At 41.4% G+C, this 16,424-nt stretch overlaps 1 protein-coding gene across 1 annotated transcript; it reads left to right on the top strand.

Moving 5' to 3' along the window:
- Positions 1-365: 365 nt before the first annotated feature.
- On the top strand, positions 366-16,358 carry stx3a (syntaxin 3a). Its single transcript, XM_032541734.1, has 10 exons — positions 366-775; positions 1,521-1,595; positions 1,738-1,837; positions 1,983-2,057; positions 3,864-3,934; positions 4,520-4,628; positions 6,442-6,515; positions 6,808-6,942; positions 10,876-10,986; positions 13,666-16,358. Exons 1-10 carry the CDS (start codon positions 746-748, stop codon positions 13,741-13,743), a joined length of 858 nt encoding a protein of 285 aa, XP_032397625.1. The 5' UTR covers positions 366-745; the 3' UTR covers positions 13,744-16,358.
- Positions 16,359-16,424: the final 66 nt, after the last annotated feature.

The following is a 16,424-nucleotide window of genomic DNA, read 5'->3' on the forward strand; positions in this document are numbered from 1 at the left end:
ATGATTCCAGTTAATTCTGATATGCAATCACTCGCTGTAATTGCAAATGCCTGGAATAAACTCAAATATGCTTTTTGCATTGTTCTGCCTTTTAACTTGCAATTTGTGTAGGCCTAGTAAATACTTTGAATTACTAGCATGCTGAAGATACTGTTGTAAATAACACTTTTTATGTTTTCACAATAGCACTGCATTTGCTTTATTCAACTACAGTAGCTAAATATTAAGACATAAAATAATGTTTTCGGACCCTTACTGCTATTTGCTATTTATAGACCAATAGTAAAAACTAAAGGCAACATACAGTGTTTTACGCTGGACGTGGGAGGGGTGAGGGGGGAGACAGGTTTATCGTCCTGAACACTGCTGTCCTAATCCGTTCTTAGAGGATAGAGGCTTATAGGGACTTCAGGTTAGGTTGGCCACTATTATTGCCTCAGAGAGAATACTCCAAACAACCAAGACCTTCTATTCATGTACAGTTTTGATTCCTTCCTTCTTCGAACTCACCTTCATGTCTGCGGCTCCTTCTCTGGCTCTGACCACTCTCTTCCGGTCAAATCTCCAGGATTAATTGAAGAAGCTAATTATTTCCACTGGGCTAATTTGGAGGCCATTTTAATAGCTGTTATTGGCTTACGCTAGACAACGCATTGTTGTCCGAGACCTGTGAGGTTGCCTTTTTAATATATTTATTTATTTGTTTGTTTGTTTACTTTTCATTTGAACGTGTCGACTCCTCAAGATGAAGGACCGACTGGCGCAGCTGAAGGAGGTAACGTTTGTTTAGTTATTTGTCATATTTACCCTGTGGAGCACCTGTTGCTAGCACAGCCCTACTGTCCTATAGCCCCCATAATATTAATGTAATGTCAACGTTACTGCAAGCAGTCTATGCAGCACAATGTGGGGATATACGGTCCCTAGTCAGGAAAAGTCTAATGTTTCTAAGTCTAAAGGATCAGTTTGCTACCATTCCACATTTATTCCATTTAGCTTAAATCACCAAACCTTAGCATATTTGAAACAAACAAATTTCATAAATATGCTCTTGAATGCAGTTATATGTAGCCTAGCCTATATGCTATTCTGTGAAATCGTATGCATATAAATAGCCTATAAATAGCCTAAATATGGACTACTATTTTGAAGTAGATTTGCTTTTAGTCCTAAAGCGGACGTCTCCTATAACATTTAGTAAAGGTTTTATTTATTAGGCTAAGTAGGTAAATAAGAGGAATACTGTTTAGTTTCAGGCGTGAGAAAGGCAGTACGAGGTAACCATTCATTTAACATTAACCTGTATTTGGCCTCACTTCACAGTGGCACACAGTGCTTTCTTTCTTGTTTTGAATAAGGTTTTTTTACCTGTAGTAGTGCTGTAGTTACTCTGGGCTGTGTATTTCATCCTCAAGTTCAGTGTGTGTGTGTGTGTGTGTGTGTGTGTGTGTGGTGTGTGTGTGTGTGTGTGTGTGTGTGTGTGTGTGTGTGTGTGCACGTGCATGCTTGTGTTTTTACAGAAGAGTGATGGTGGAGGCGATGACATTGAGATTCCTGTGGAAAATGAGGGTTTTATGGATGATTTCTTTACTCAGGTATTGTATTTGGTCTGTGTGTCTATTCCTCACATTTGTAAAATGTAATGTACAATGTATTTCTTACTTACTGGTGTGTGTATGTGTGTGTATGTCTCTGTGTCTGTGTCTGTGTCTGTGTTTGTGTGTGTGTGTCTTTCAGATTGAAGATATCCGTGTAAGCATTGACAAGATAGACGAGAGCGTCACAGAAATCAAGAAACTCTACTCCACCATCTTGTCGGCCCCCACATCTGACCAGAGTAACAAACACACACACATATTTGTCTTCAGATATGTTACTTTCTATTACTTCTTTCTGTTTGTAATTTCCCTCTGCTCTCTCTCTCTCTCTCTCTCTCTCTCTCTCTCTCTCTCTCTCTCTCTCTCTCTCTCTCTCTCTTTCAGAAACACAAGATGACGTTGAAGCCCTCACCAATGAGATCAAGAAATCCGCCAATAATGCCAGAAACAAACTTAAGAGTCAGTATTTGTTCTTTTTAATTTCTTTTTGCGCACATTTTTTGTTTGTTAGTTTGTTTGTTTCATCGTTGACAGAAAGTAGTTCTCAATGAAAACAGCATAAAGTTGTTAAACACAATAGATGAGTGGAAAATTGTTCTAAAAAGTCTGTGAAACGTCCAGGAAATGTCACTCAACTCCATTTTTGCAGTGTTGACGCCAGGTTTTCAATTCAATTTGATTCAATTTTATTAATAGTGTTAAATCATAATAGAAGTTATCTCAGGACAACACATTCTCACTCCCATCACGTAAAGGAAATGGCCAAGAGCGGGACAGCTGGGTTTAGGAAAAGAAGAACGGGACGGTTGGGTTTAGGTAAAGAATATCGGGACAGTTGGGTTTCAGGTAAAAGAAGAACGGGACGGTTGGTTGGTAAAGGAAATGGAGGAGATAGGACAGTTGGGTTTAGGTAAAGAAGACGGGAAGTTGGGTTTAGGAAAGAAAGAACGGGACAGTTGGGTTTAGGTAAAGAAGAACAGGACAGGTTGGGTTTAGGTAAAGAATATCAGTAACAGTTGGGTTTAGGTAAAAGAAGAACGGGACAGTTGGGTTTAGGAAAAGAAGAACGGGACAGTTGGGTTTAGGTAAAGAGAACAGGACAGTTGGGTTTAGGAAAAGAAGAACGGGACAGTTGGGTTTAGGTAAAGAAGAACAGGACAGTTGGGTTTAGGAAAAGAAGAACGGGACGGTTGGGTTAAGGAAATGAAGAATAGGACAGTTGGGTTTAGGTAAAGAAGAGCGGGAAGTTGGGTTTAGGTAAAGAAGAACAGGACAGTTGGGTTTAGGTAAAGAAGAACAGGACAGTTGGGTTTAGGTAAAGAAGAACAGGACAATTGGGTTTAGGTAAAGAAGAACAGGACAGTTGGGTTTAGGTAAAGAAGAACAGGACAGTTGGGTTTAGGAAAAGAAGAACGGGATGGTTGGGTTAAGGAAATGAAGAATAGGACAGTTGGGTTTAGGTAAAGAAGAGCGGGAAGTTGGGTTTAGGAAACATGACAAGAGGGTCACAAACCCTGGTCTCCTGGGGGAAAGTCCTGCGTTGTTGGACCTATCCACCACCCCAACCAACCTCCCTATGTGGATTTTCGGCCTTTCATACTACTCATTACTGTTGTCTTGCTTAATACTAACTAATACATCTTCAACCCCGTGTAGCTGCTGCTCTCCCCGGTGCGTTCTACTCACAAGCTGAAGTGTGCTTTTTGCGTTCTATCTGACGCTGAGAGACACTGCTCAAGCGTCTGTATTTTACAAGTTTGGAGTGAGAACATGTTGCTCAAGACACTTTACAGACAGAGTAGGTGTAGACCACACTATAATTTTCAGAGACCCAACAATTCCCCCAAGAGCAAAAATTCTGGTGCGACAGTAGCGAGGTAAAACTTCCTTTAAACAGACAGAAACCTTGGACAGACCCTGACTCTTTGTGGGCAACCATCTACTATGACTAGATATGATGAGAGACAGATATCTGGAAACCTTTGCATGGTTAGATACCACTTGGGTTACGTGGGAAAATATGTTTTTGTTTTAGGTGAATGTCTTATATACAGTAGGTAGCATTTGGATTTGGATTTGATTGTGAGTGTAAATGTCTACCTCTGCTCCCTGAAGAAGTCATTCATTTTCCATTTTCAATTTCTTGCCTGAGTAGATGATAGTATAGTCCATAAGTATTTCTGTTCTGTCGCAAATTGTGTTACTTTTGAAGCAATATCTTCAATATCTGTGGACAGTCTCTTTTCACTTTTGTGTGTGCATCAGGTATTGAGCGCCAGCTTGAGTCCAACACAGATGAGAGGACCTCAGCCGACCTCAGGATACGCAAATCACAGGTCAGACAATATTAGATGACGACATTAAATTACGTTCCCTTGACCAACCTTCTACAGTGTATAGAACTGGGGCCCAAAGTCAAAAGAGCTTTTAGTTTGCACATTTCTTGAGCAGGTGGCAGTTCTAAGGCCTTCTCCCTTTGTAGAAGGCTGAGAAGCACCTGCAGCAAGACCTGAAAACTGCTATATTTCTGTTTCTTTTCTCTCTGAATAAAAGTCGTCTTTGGTTGTGTGTAAACATTTAAGAAACTAAAAAAGAGTTTAGGAAATGTTGAGAATTACCTAAACAAGTTCAGTTTGGATTATGAATGTTTCAGTGGAGAGTTTTTTAGTGTTCCATGATTACTTAAATGTTGTAGAGGCTCTTACACTTGGCATAAATAAGACTTTGGAGTGAGCCCTCAAGACATTTATAGTGCTTTAAAAAGCCAGAACCAATTTTATCTCTCATGTGTCCGGCCAAAACAGTCTTATTAATGGCATTCAGGGGAAACTCCAGTGCACATTATGATATGTGTTATGTGACTGTCATTAAACATTTCCACACCTTTTAAGTTCATTAACAAGGCATTCTCATTATCCCAGCAAGCTATCCTGGCCAAGAAGTTTGTAGAGGTGATGACGAAATACAACGAGGCTCAAGTGGACTTCAGAGATAAGAGCAAAGGACGAATCGCCCGACAGTTGGAAATCAGTATGTCATACTTGATCAATTTTTTTATTATAGTTTTCAGCAGTGACACTGAACAAAATTCAATTTTTTGTTTACAGTTTTCAGCAGTGACACTGAAAAAGCAGACAGGTTATCTGCTAGAGGTGGAGATGTGTTAACATTCTGAGTTTTATTTTAATTTTTTTTTAATTTGTATCAAATCTGTCTAATTCTGTGTCTGCAGATTTTGTGTGGTCCCGATTATAACATGCTACAATCAGACAAACAGATGATAGGTTAGCTTTCTTACTGTAAAGTAAACATTGGTAAGGACAAATATTTTGGTGTTGAGTAGAAATTTAACAATTTTGGACATGGCGGGAATGACTTTGTCAATAACTATTTACATTATATTAACACATTTTAGAACTACCCCACCTGTCACAGTCACACAGTGTAACAAATAGTGTTATGACTCTGCTAAACATGACTTGGTCTTCTGATTACTTTATTATAAAGCAGATTTCATTTTTGTCCGTATCAAGCATAATGGCATTATGTGAACTTGTAACATGGTGTCTTATAATTTCTATTGCACCTTGTTGTTGTCAGACATAAAGGTTTTATGTCTTGCTTAACATGATGATGAAAGCCACTCACCATTTCCTACAGGTCATAGTTTGGAACAAGAGCATTAAAGTTGCTCTAAGCGATGTTGGGTGACGTTACTTCTTGTTCAAACATTCAAAGTATTTTCAAACAAAACGAGACTAGCTCGCCCCTCCCTTCTCCTCCTCATCCCGTCCCTTCCCTTCTGTGATTCCGCGCACTACTCCGGAGGAGGACGTCCCACGGCTTGTCCTAACCGTTGACGGCCATTTCCACGAGTTCCTGATAATTTAAATTTAGAAAGTCTCTTGTCTTCTCATTCGTCCACTTACATCTGTCTTTGTTGACACCCGCCATGTGTGCAAACAGAACGTAAATTAACTAAAACTTCTTCTTCTTCGTTTTGTGGCGGATTTTAACCATAAAATTACCTAAAACTCGTAAATCATTATTTATTCGGCAAATGACGTTTCCATCAGCGTTTATCACATAAGCTGTATATTGATCAAGATAGTCTATATTTGTGAAATTCCATCAAATTTTACTGTTTCCATAAGGCATTTTTTATTCAATATCACCTAATTCGAATAAAAACGTGTGGATGGAAACATAGCTACAGTCAGGTTTGAATTTGATTAAGTTATACTTTTATTTATCCCCAGTGGGGAAATTACAATTTACACTCTGTTTGTTAGTAATCACTACACAGGCCTGAAATACACACACTTGCTCAGGACCTAATCATGTGCAAATGGGGAGATGTCAGAGAGAGGGTGCTGCCAGCTGGACCAGTGCCGTAAGCGGTTGGGGGGGGGGTTTGGTGCTCAAGGGCACCTGGAAGTGCCTAGGAGGTGAAGTGGCATCTCTCCAGCTACCACACTCCATACTTTGGACCAAACTTCCTAAGGCCCACTTAACATGGTACTGGCAGCAATATGGGTCTACTGATCACTTTTCACATTAGTAATATAAGTAGGGCACAGATGATATGGGTGTTACAAACTTTACAGACCCTGTGGAGTGTTTTATTAACTTTTGTCAGGTTGAATCCACTTTAAACAAGCTGTTATCAGTGATTCATTTGATTTTACCCAGGCATGTCTCAGGGCACTGGCTGGCAGTTGCTTTAATATGCCATTTTTCCTCTGTCAGTCTGACTTTACTTTCTGTAATTAATCATGCCTATTAACAGGTATTTATGTCACAATGCAATCTAACGTATAACTGTCCTTTCTGTTCGTCACAGCGGGGAAAGCAACGACTGACGAGGAACTGGACGAGATGCTGGAGGGAGGCAACTCGGCTGTCTTCACTGCCGGGGTAAGACTGACCGTGTGTGGATCTGTATGTAAATACATGCACAAAAGGGTGAACGTTGTTTACATTATCGTTATTACGTTATTTTATATTTTGTTATTGTACATTAGACTGTGTAAGTATTGCTTTTATTGACTGAACTTGATATTTTCAAGTTTTTGCGTCACTGCCACAATTAAATAGTAACTTGTTCTCTAATTATCGGAACTTTTATTTATCCTTTTGATGTATTCTCGTTCTTACCGGACGTCATATTGTCTGTCTTTGTTTCCCCACACACCCCCTCCCTCCCCAGATCATGGACTCTAAGATCAACCAGCAGGCCCTGAATGAGATCGAGGCTCGTCACAAAGACATTATGAGGCTAGAAAGCAGTATCAAAGAGCTCCATGACATGTTTGTTGATATCGCCATGCTGGTTGAGAATCAGGTACACACACACACACACACACACACAAGACGAAACTCTCTCAATAATACAACTGGGGACTGCATAGACATTTTGGGAGGCAGGTGTTCAAATGGAAAAAGGGCACACCTCTCATTATTATTTATAAAAAAAAAAAATTAAGTTACACAGAGTAACACATCTTTTACTTACTTACATATTTGGTCTTGCTAGCTTGAGTTCACCTCTTCAACCATTGTCAGTGTTTAATCCATCCATCTATCCATCCATCTTCGTCCGCTTATCCGGTGTCGGGTCAAGGGGGGAGCAGGGGGGGGGATCCCGAAGTGTTCCCAGGCCAGGTTGGAGATATAATTGCTCCACCTAGTCCTGGGTCTTCCCCGATGCCTCCTCCCAGCTGGAAATGCCTGGAACACCTCCCTAGGGAGGCACCCAGAAGGCATCCTTACCAGATGCCCGAAACACCTCAACTGGCTCCTTTCGAGCTCCTCACAGATGACTGAGCTTCTCACCCTATTTCTAAGGGAGATGCCAGCCACCCTCCTGAGGAAACCCGTTTTGGCCCCTTGTACCCTGGATCTCATGCAGGGTACATCATCATCCGCCAGCTCTGCCTCTGACATAGAGGACGTATTAGTTGGATTTAGGATTTCCTCAAAGTGCTCCTTCCACTGCCCTATTACCTCCTCAGTTGAGAGCATCCCATCCTTATTGTACAAAGCTTGGATGGTTCCACGCTTCCCCTTCCTGAGGTGGCAAACGGTTTTCAAGAAGCACCTTGGTGCCGACCGAAAGTCCTTCTTCATGTCTTCTCCGAACTTCTCCCACATCCGCTGCTTTGCCTCTTTCATGGCAGAGGCTGCAGCCCTTCGGTACCCTGCAACTGCCTCTGGATTCCTCCAGGATAACCTATCCCAGAAAGTTGGACGTCTTCCCCTGACCACCGGATGGAAACTTTGAACAATGTCCATTCAGGTTCAATGCCCCCAGCCTTTCACAAGGATGCACGAAAAGCTCCATCGGAGGTGTGAGTCTGTCGGACAGGGGCCTCCTCCAGACATTTGGGCTTACCAGGTCTGTCAAAAGTCCTCCCCCGCCCCCTGACCCAACTCACCACCAGATGGTGATCAGTTGACACCCTCTCTTCACCCAAGTGTCCAAAACATACCTGCACAAGTTTCCCTTCCCCCACAGAGCAGTGACATTCACGTCCCCAGAGCCAGCCTCTGCCGCTCAGGTCTGGTCCATCAAGGCCTCTGACCTTCACTGTCACTGCACCTTCCCCCAGTGGTTAATCCCACAGGTGGTGGGCCCATGGGATGGAGAGAGAGGTGCCATGTTGCTCTTTTGGGCTGTCACCGGCCGGGCTCCATAGCAAACCTGACAACCAGGCGCTCGCTGACAAGCCCTCCATCTAGGACTGGCTCCAGGGCCCCAGGCTTCCTCCGGGCAGAGTAACTTCACCTCTTCCTCAATGACTCACGGGGGTTTATTAGGCATTCTTTGTCTGGCCCTTCACCTGAAACTATTTTGCCATGGGAGACCCTACCAGAAGCACAAAGCTCAAGACAACACAGCCCTCAGGTTCATAGGGACACACAAACCTCGCCACTACGATAAGGTGATGGTTCCAGGTTTGATTGGCCAGAGTGTTTAATCTTTACATTTGAAAACTTGATAGCTTGCTAGCATGGACTAGCAGAGTTGGGAGAGTCTCTTCCCAGTCTTGACCATGGGTTTAGCAGTTTCTGGCTGTGGGTCAGGAGAAGATGAACTGGACAGTGATCAGAGAGTCACAAAGCTGCACAGAGAACAGAGGGATAGACGTCCTTTTAGCATTTTGGAGAAAAAGGAAAATCTGCCAAATGTTTATTACTCATTAAAGTCTCCTCTACAACATATAAAAAGTCCTCAAAGATCCCAGAGGTTGAAAATATTGAAAAATACAGAAGCATTCTGCATTTTGTGTTTGTAGTAGAACATGTTTACATGCTTTAATGTAAAAAAATAAATAAAAAAAATTTTTTTTTCATACTGCCCAGGGCTGCTTCACCTGTATACACCATGGATGTATTAAGAAAATTTATTCACCCTCTGTATGAGTTGCTCTTCCCGAGGAAGTCCAGTCTGTTTTGATTGGCCAGAGTGTTTCCTGGAATGTGTGCTCCACTCCACAGTAGGCCTGGCAAACCCGGTTCCTTTTAATAATTCGGGTTATTCTGAGTCACTCACTAAACTGAATCTGGTTGTGCGAGTCACTTGAATCACTTGAGTCAGTATTGCTAGGGGAAGAAAACTTGTTTTTTTAATTTAATCAACCTAATTGCATTTTAACATGTTACATTTATACAGCAAACCTAGCTGGGCTACCAAGCCCCGAGCCCGAGCAGATGACCAATCATAGCCGACCGGCTTAGAGTTACGTAACACCTAGCCAAAAGTAGAAAAAAACGGTAAAACCGGAGTGTTCAGAACAGGCGGAAATCGGAACGTTTTAGCTCACAGGGATTTCTCTAAAATACATTTACCTCATATTTTGAAGTTTCGGCCACGTTTAACATGGAAATCCAACATCATAACATTGTAGATATGACAGAAAATATGTAAAAGTATAATAAGTTTACTTTAATACTGAAATTGGTATCACTAATTTCAGTATTGTTCAATACTTTCCACCTCTTGGATCTCTTAGGAATTTATATGTGTTATAGAGAAGACCTTTTGAGACTAAATCAGTGTTTCTGTTGCAATTTAAACCTGTTTTGATTTGAAAAGTCCAGGGTTGCTTCGTAGTCTGGATGGGCACAAATAGAGACGTTTGGAAACGGCAACACAAGTCAGTCAGTCTAATCACATACCTATCAGTTACAGTTCTACCTAGCTCCAAGCCAATACGTCCCTGGTCTTACTTTTTGCCATTGTTGTTATTTCTCTGAAGTATTTTCAATTTATACATGCATGATTTCCTACGACAGCGTGACCTCGGACAATCTGCTTCCAGTTTACACTGGTACGCACATTCTGGGTGTATGTGAATGGCCATGTAATATTTGTATATAAAACTCTTTTTGGAGATCATTTTTGTGTCAAAATATAATTTGTGCCTAAATATCAACACACGGTAGTGTTGATGGAGCCTAACAGGCCAGAAGTGGAATGTAAACACCAACCAAAATGAACCAGAAATAATCCTTCCATAATAAAACAGTTTACAGTTTTCTAGATGAGGACTGCATATTTTCTTCAACACTGTGATATCAGAACGAACAGCCTTCGTTTATACAGACACCTACAAGGTTTCCGGCGTGTTCTCACCATGCCAAGTTTTCAGTGAAGCACAGGGCAGCTGATCTCCAAAAGTCGGTATTTGCGCATTGAAGAAGCAGAACCAAAACACGTCACTTCACCCAACTATGTAATATACAGTATATTGTTTATTGATAATTTAAATTGGAGTAACCACCTTGAATACAGAGCAACAATAATAGTAATTATCCCATAACTGTGTAGGGTTGCAGTGTAACTAACTAGATGAGTCTGTTATTTTAGATGTAGAAAGATTGTATTAACAAAGACTTTAAACCTCAGACATATTTTATATCATATTGTTTTTAATACATAATAAAACACAAATACCAGAAGATTCTAACCAGTCACCATGACTTATAACAGTAAGATGAGCAGCTGATCCCAGAGAGTGTGTCACTGCTGTACGAGAAAGTCATGCCTCAGGCAAGACAAGTCTCATGTTCTTCAAGCTCAGTCAGTCCTCACACTGTACGTCAGATTATTAAACTGCACACCTATTTGATAAAAGGCAGATAAAGGTAGAAGTTGGAGCATTTTCTTGCTTCTGGAAAGCATATAAGATCAATATCATAAACACTTTTTATTTGTCTGTCTTTCTGTGTTTTCTTCTGTCATATTATGCTGTCTTGTCCTGCCCTCCTCTAGGGTAGCATGATTGACAGAATTGAGAGCAACATGGATCAGTCGGTGGGCTTTGTAGAGAGGGCAGTGGCCGACACCAAAAAGGCAGCCAAATTCCAGCAGGAGGCACGCAGGGTAAGTTAAGACTGATTCTTTTGATTCCTCTGATTGTTTTTTCATACATGACATAAGTGCATTGCATGTAGGGCTGTCCTTGACCAAAAAAATATTTAGATAACTAAAACGCATACAATTTTGTCGACTAATCGATTAGTAGTAGAGGCACATTACTTATGACATTTGAATTTAAAGTCTGCCTTCTACTTAAGAACACACCACACCCTTTTTCAATCCAGTGGAATGTTTTCAGTGACAAAAATAAATGACCCAATCAACCAATACAGAATATTTATTAGCCCTGGTTAAGGCCCTGGGTTTAAAGGGCCCCGGTTAAGGCTCTGGTTAAGGCTCTGGTTAAAGGCCCTGGTTAAAGGGTCTGTTAAGGCCCTGGTTAAGGCCCTGGTTAAGGCTTTGTTAAGGCTCTGGTCAAGGCTCTGGTCAAGGCCCTGGAAAGGGCCCCGGGTTTAAAGGGTCTGGTTAAGGCTCTGGTTAAGCCCTGGTTAAGGCCTTTGGGTTGGCTCTGTTAAGGCCCTGTTTAAAGGCCCTGGTTAAGGCTCTGGTTAAGGCCTGGTTAGGCCTGGGTTTAAAGGGTCTGGTTAGCTCGTTAAGGCCTGGTTAAGGCTCTGGTTAAGGCTCTGGTTAAGGCTCTGGGTTTAAAGGGCCCCGGTAAGGCTCTGTTAAGGCTCTGGTTGAAGCTCTGGTTAAAGGGTTGGTTAAGGTCCTGGTTAGGCCCTGGTTAAGGCCCTGGTTAAGGCCTGTTTAAGGCTCTGGTTAAGGCTGTGGTTAAGGCCCTGGTTTAAGGCTCTGGTTAAGGCTCTGGTTTAAGCCCCTGGTTAAGGCTCTGGTTAAGGCTCTGGTTAAGGGTCTGGTTAAAGGGCCCCGGTTAAGGGTCTGGTTAAGCTCTGGTAAGTCTTGTTAAAGCCTGGTTAAGCCTGGTTAAGGCTCTGGTTAAGGCCCTAGTTCTTATATGTTTTTTATCAGAAAGTTGAAAAGTAACATTACATTACATATAAAAACAGGCCTGACTCAGTTTATAAACTGGTTTTCAGCAGGTTCCTGTTCTGCAGAAACATAAAACATGGGTACAGCACGTCAAACAGATATTAATACAAGACATTGATATAGAAAATACATTTCGGGCAACTGAAAACAGTACAGTTACATAAAGCCCAAAGACATTTATACAAGGTATCCGCTGGGCTAGATAAAACGGACAGTGCAACAAGGCTTGGATAATACTTTAACAAATTAATTAATGGGGTGAAGTGTAACTGTTAAGAATGAGCTTTTTGTAGGCCTTTTTGAATATGTGATGGATGATAGTGTTCTGATGTGATAGGAATGTCATTCTAAATCTTGGTAATTGTCTAAAAAAAAGTTTTCTGACCAAATTGTTTTTGTATGGGGAACTGGGATAGTCCTGTGAGACCGACCTAGTGAGGCGACCTGGTCTACGTTGTGTCGGAAAAGGCGGTATTTTGAATCTGAAAATCAAAGTGCAATTGCGTGGCTGTTTATAAAGTTTTCATAAGTCAGAGCCTTAGAGGTCTCGAGTGCAAAACAATGGTGAGACCACTTTGGAAAGTTCAACTTTTTTGTTAAGGTTTTGTTAAGGCTCTGGTTAAGGCTCTGGTTAAGGCCCTGGTTAAGGCTCTGGTTAAGGCTCTGGTTAAGGCCCTGGTTAAGGCCCTGGTTAAGGCTCTGGTTAAGGCCCTGGTTAAGGCCCTGGTTAAGGCTCTGGTTAAGGCCCTGGTTAAGGCTCTGGTTAAGGCCCTGGTTAAGGCCCTGGTTAAGGCCCTGGTTAAGGCTCTGGTTAAGGCCCTGGTTAAGGCTCTGGTTAAGGCTCTGGTTAAGGCCCTGGTTAAGGCCCTGGTTAAGGCTCTGGTTAAGGCCCTGGTTAAGGCCCTGGTTAAGGCTCTGGTTAAGGCCCTGGTTAAGGCCCTTGGTTAAGGCCTGGTAAGGCTCTGTTAAGGCCCTGGTTAAGGCGCTGGTTTAAGGCCCTGGTTAAGGCCCTGGTTAAGGCCTGTTAAGGCCCTGGTTAAGGCCTGGTTAAGGCTTTGGTTAAGGCTCTGGTTAGGCCCTGGTTAAGGCCCTGGTTAAGGCTTGGTTAAGGCCAGTTAAGGCCCTGATTAAGGCTGTGTAAGGGGCGGTTAAGGCCCTGTTAAGCTCTGGTTGAGGCCCTGGTTACGGCTCGGTTAAGGCCCTGGTTAAGGCTCTGGTTAAGGCCCTGGTATTGCCCTGGTTATGCCCTGTTTAAGGTTCGGGTTCTGGCTCTGGTTAAAGCCCTGGTAAGCCCTGTTAAGGCTTTCGTTAAGCTCTGGTTAGGCCCGGTTAAGGTCCTTGTTAAGGCTTTGGTTAAGGCCATGGTTAAGGCCCTGGTTAAGCTCTGGGTTAAGGCCCTGGTTAAGGCTCTGGTAAGGCTCTGGTTAAGGCCCTGGTTAAGGCTCTGGTTAAGGCCCGGGTTAAGGCCCTGGTTAAGGTTCTGGTTCTGGCTCTGGTTAAAGCCCTGTTTAAGGCCCGGGTTTGGACCTGCCTAGAACCATCTGGGTTAAGATTTTACGGCTCTCTGTTTTGATAAGATTGATTTGTGCTCAGTTTTGAATTAGTCCATTAGATTTTAACTCATCATTGGGGAATGTAATGTAACATCATCTTCCTTTCTATCTCTGTATCCTTTTCCCTCCTGTTCTCCAGAAACAAATGATGATCTTCTGCTGCTGTGTGATTTTGGCCTTGGTACTCGGTTCATTTGTCTACAGCTTCTTCAAATAGAAAACCAGAATGAGGCCACCCCGCTAACTCCACACAGTACAGGATGAGGCAGAGCAGAGCTGCTCGCCGACGGTCACACAATAGAGCCTGGGCTCTGTTTACTGTCATTTCAACTAATTCAAGATAAATATTGAAGCTGCAAATATTTGCATTTGTTCTGAGTTATTTCTGAAGATGTTCTAACAACTTTTTTTAACCTTCTCTGGCTGCCCCACATTTAAATTGAGTTTCAATGCAGTGTCTGGATATTTCAAGTTAAAGGCATGAAGTCAAGCATTCATGGTCAGCTCCAGAACTTACTAAGAGCCATATGATATTAGGGTTAAACAAAGCAATACTTAAATAACATATTAGATACACTCTTCAATGCTTACATTGCACTGCATCCAATACCCCGCCACGACTAAATGACCTCAGAAACACCATAGTTAAACCAACAGACCAATCGTTCCAACAAAAACAACAAAAATGAACATCATTGTGTTGATAAATATAAGATGTGTTGTCGAGCTGTAACTAATGCAGTTGAAATCAGAATACCTTACAAAACGTAGAAAGAAAATGTCCCATTTAAAATAAGCAGTCTTATTCGAGTTATGCTATCGAATGCCCTCATAGACCAATTTTTGGAAATATGTCTTCCTTCTTTGACTCTGCCTGCAGAAAAAATACTGTTGCAGTAGTTATATGAATTTGTATGGTATTAAGTGCCGGAATTTTCAGTAAATGCTGTTGTATATGTAGGACTTTTCAGGAGTATTGAGTTTAGATTAGCTAGTGAGTGATAAAGTAGAACAATTACTACAAAGAGCAAATTTCTACATTCATATACTCTGAATATCTCAGTCTCCCTTACAGAATTACCACTCTGATTTTGTTGAACCATGGCGACAGCTGCAACCAAGACCCTAATCAAAGGAAATAAGTATAAAAGAATTCTGGCTCTATACACTCTAAAAGTACTGTTTATTTGAATGGAGTCTGGTGAGATTGATAATGGCGATTTGAAAAAGGATATTACTCTTTAAAAAAACTGTCTATCTCTGAAGGGATCCTTTCCATAATCTTGTCAGACACCTATGATAACAACCTGAGCCTGTCAGTGGCAAAAACAGCACTTTTACTGGACGAAAATAGATGATGCGCATTTGCCCCATGTGATATGTACATTTCTCTGTTACTTGTGTTTTGATGTGGAAACTCTATTACTGTGTCAATACTTATGCTATCGACTGCATTTAATGATACCTGCACCTGCTATGACACCTGCCTTTATACAAAGTTTTCAGTGTAATGAAGGAGGAAAGTCACTTTCCATGAAGAATTCCCATATTGAAGTTTTGATGTTGAACTGATTATTATTAAAATTAGATGCTGTGTGAGCTCAAAATAGGAGTAAACTCTAAATGTGTTAGATCAGAAATGGAAATAAACACAGCCCTGCTTTTTTTGATTACACTGACACTGCCTTGGGGGTGTGCTCTGCTTTCCGGTCTTTGTTGTTTGTGTAATTACAAACATTGCTTTAATTTTTAATATATGTATGTCTGTTTTGCCCCTTTTCTTTTAAAGGACTATGACTGTGTTTCCACAGAGCTTGTTCTTGTTTCATGCCATTTGCATTCTTCCTCCACAAATGCAGTCGGCTACAACGCAGACGTGGGCTGACATTGACGCTGCCCTGCAGCCTACTCTTGTAATATCAGCCTACTCTTAAACCATATTTGGATTTTATCTTTTGCAATTTGAGACTAGAGTTGGTCACTGGCTTATGCATAGATCAGCAGCAGAGCGTGTCACATGTTAATGTTGGTTATGGAAATATTGTGTAGATTTAGTTTTGTAAGCAATACAAGCAGTGGTGTTTTCTTGTACTTATCTTAGGTGACAAGTTACAACTGGAAGACCTGCCAGAAATTCTTTGTGGATGTCATACTGTATGTCTACCACTTTCTTCACTGTCTCATGCTGCCATCAAGTTCACCTTGTAAGATCCCCCTGAAATCCAAAGATTTAACAAGACTTTAAATATTAGCAAATTGTTGTTGACTCTTTTCTTTGGGAATTGAACAGCAAACTTTTATTTTGTGCTGTCAAAATAAAACGGAAGAAATGTATCTCCCAAGAATAAGATAGCATGACATATGGGTAGCCTGACCAATTATAACCTGGCTTGTTCATTGTACCTGTAAATATGTTTTTGGACTTGAATGCAGGATCACCAGTTGTGGGTATCCACATGACAGTGGGAGGACGCCACTTTCTTTGCCAGATTTCCAGAAGACTATAGTACAAAAATACTGTAACCTTTATAGTTAGAACTTAAAATAATTCAAAAAGTAACATTCCTATGTGTCAAATGGGGATTCAAGGGGGCAATAGGAAATTAGACAAGACTAATGGTTAATAATGGTTCAGTACGCACATTGGCCATTCTATTCACTATTATTATTAGCTTGTGTGACAACATGTAGTGTGATTTTGTGTCTGTCCTTTCCCTGTGTACATTATTTAAGCCTTGTCACTGTAGCAGTGTATTACAATGTATTCTTTTGTTGTACTGTCTTTTGTAGATTTGCCCACTGTTGACGATAATAAATGGAAACTGTTATTTATTTGGCTTATAAGTGATTATTTACCTTTTAATTCATTCGTACTGCGCATCACATTTCCTCTCGCTC

This window comes from Etheostoma spectabile, chromosome 2 (genome assembly GCF_008692095.1).
Source record: "Etheostoma spectabile isolate EspeVRDwgs_2016 chromosome 2, UIUC_Espe_1.0, whole genome shotgun sequence".
NCBI lineage: Eukaryota > Metazoa > Chordata > Actinopteri > Perciformes > Percidae > Etheostoma > Etheostoma spectabile.

What these genes read in the sequence shown, in the direction of transcription:
- stx3a (XM_032541734.1), top strand. Translation starts at nt 746, where the DNA reads ATGAAGGACCGACTGGCGCAGCTGAAGGAG. An exon ending in TGCCAGAAACAAACTTAAGA is followed by an intron (nt 2,058 to 3,863) that starts GTCAGTATTTGT and finishes TGTGTGCATCAG; the next exon opens with GTATTGAGCGCCAGCTTGAG. An exon ending in TCCAGCAGGAGGCACGCAGG is followed by an intron (nt 10,987 to 13,665) that starts GTAAGTTAAGAC and finishes CCTGTTCTCCAG; the next exon opens with AAACAAATGATGATCTTCTG.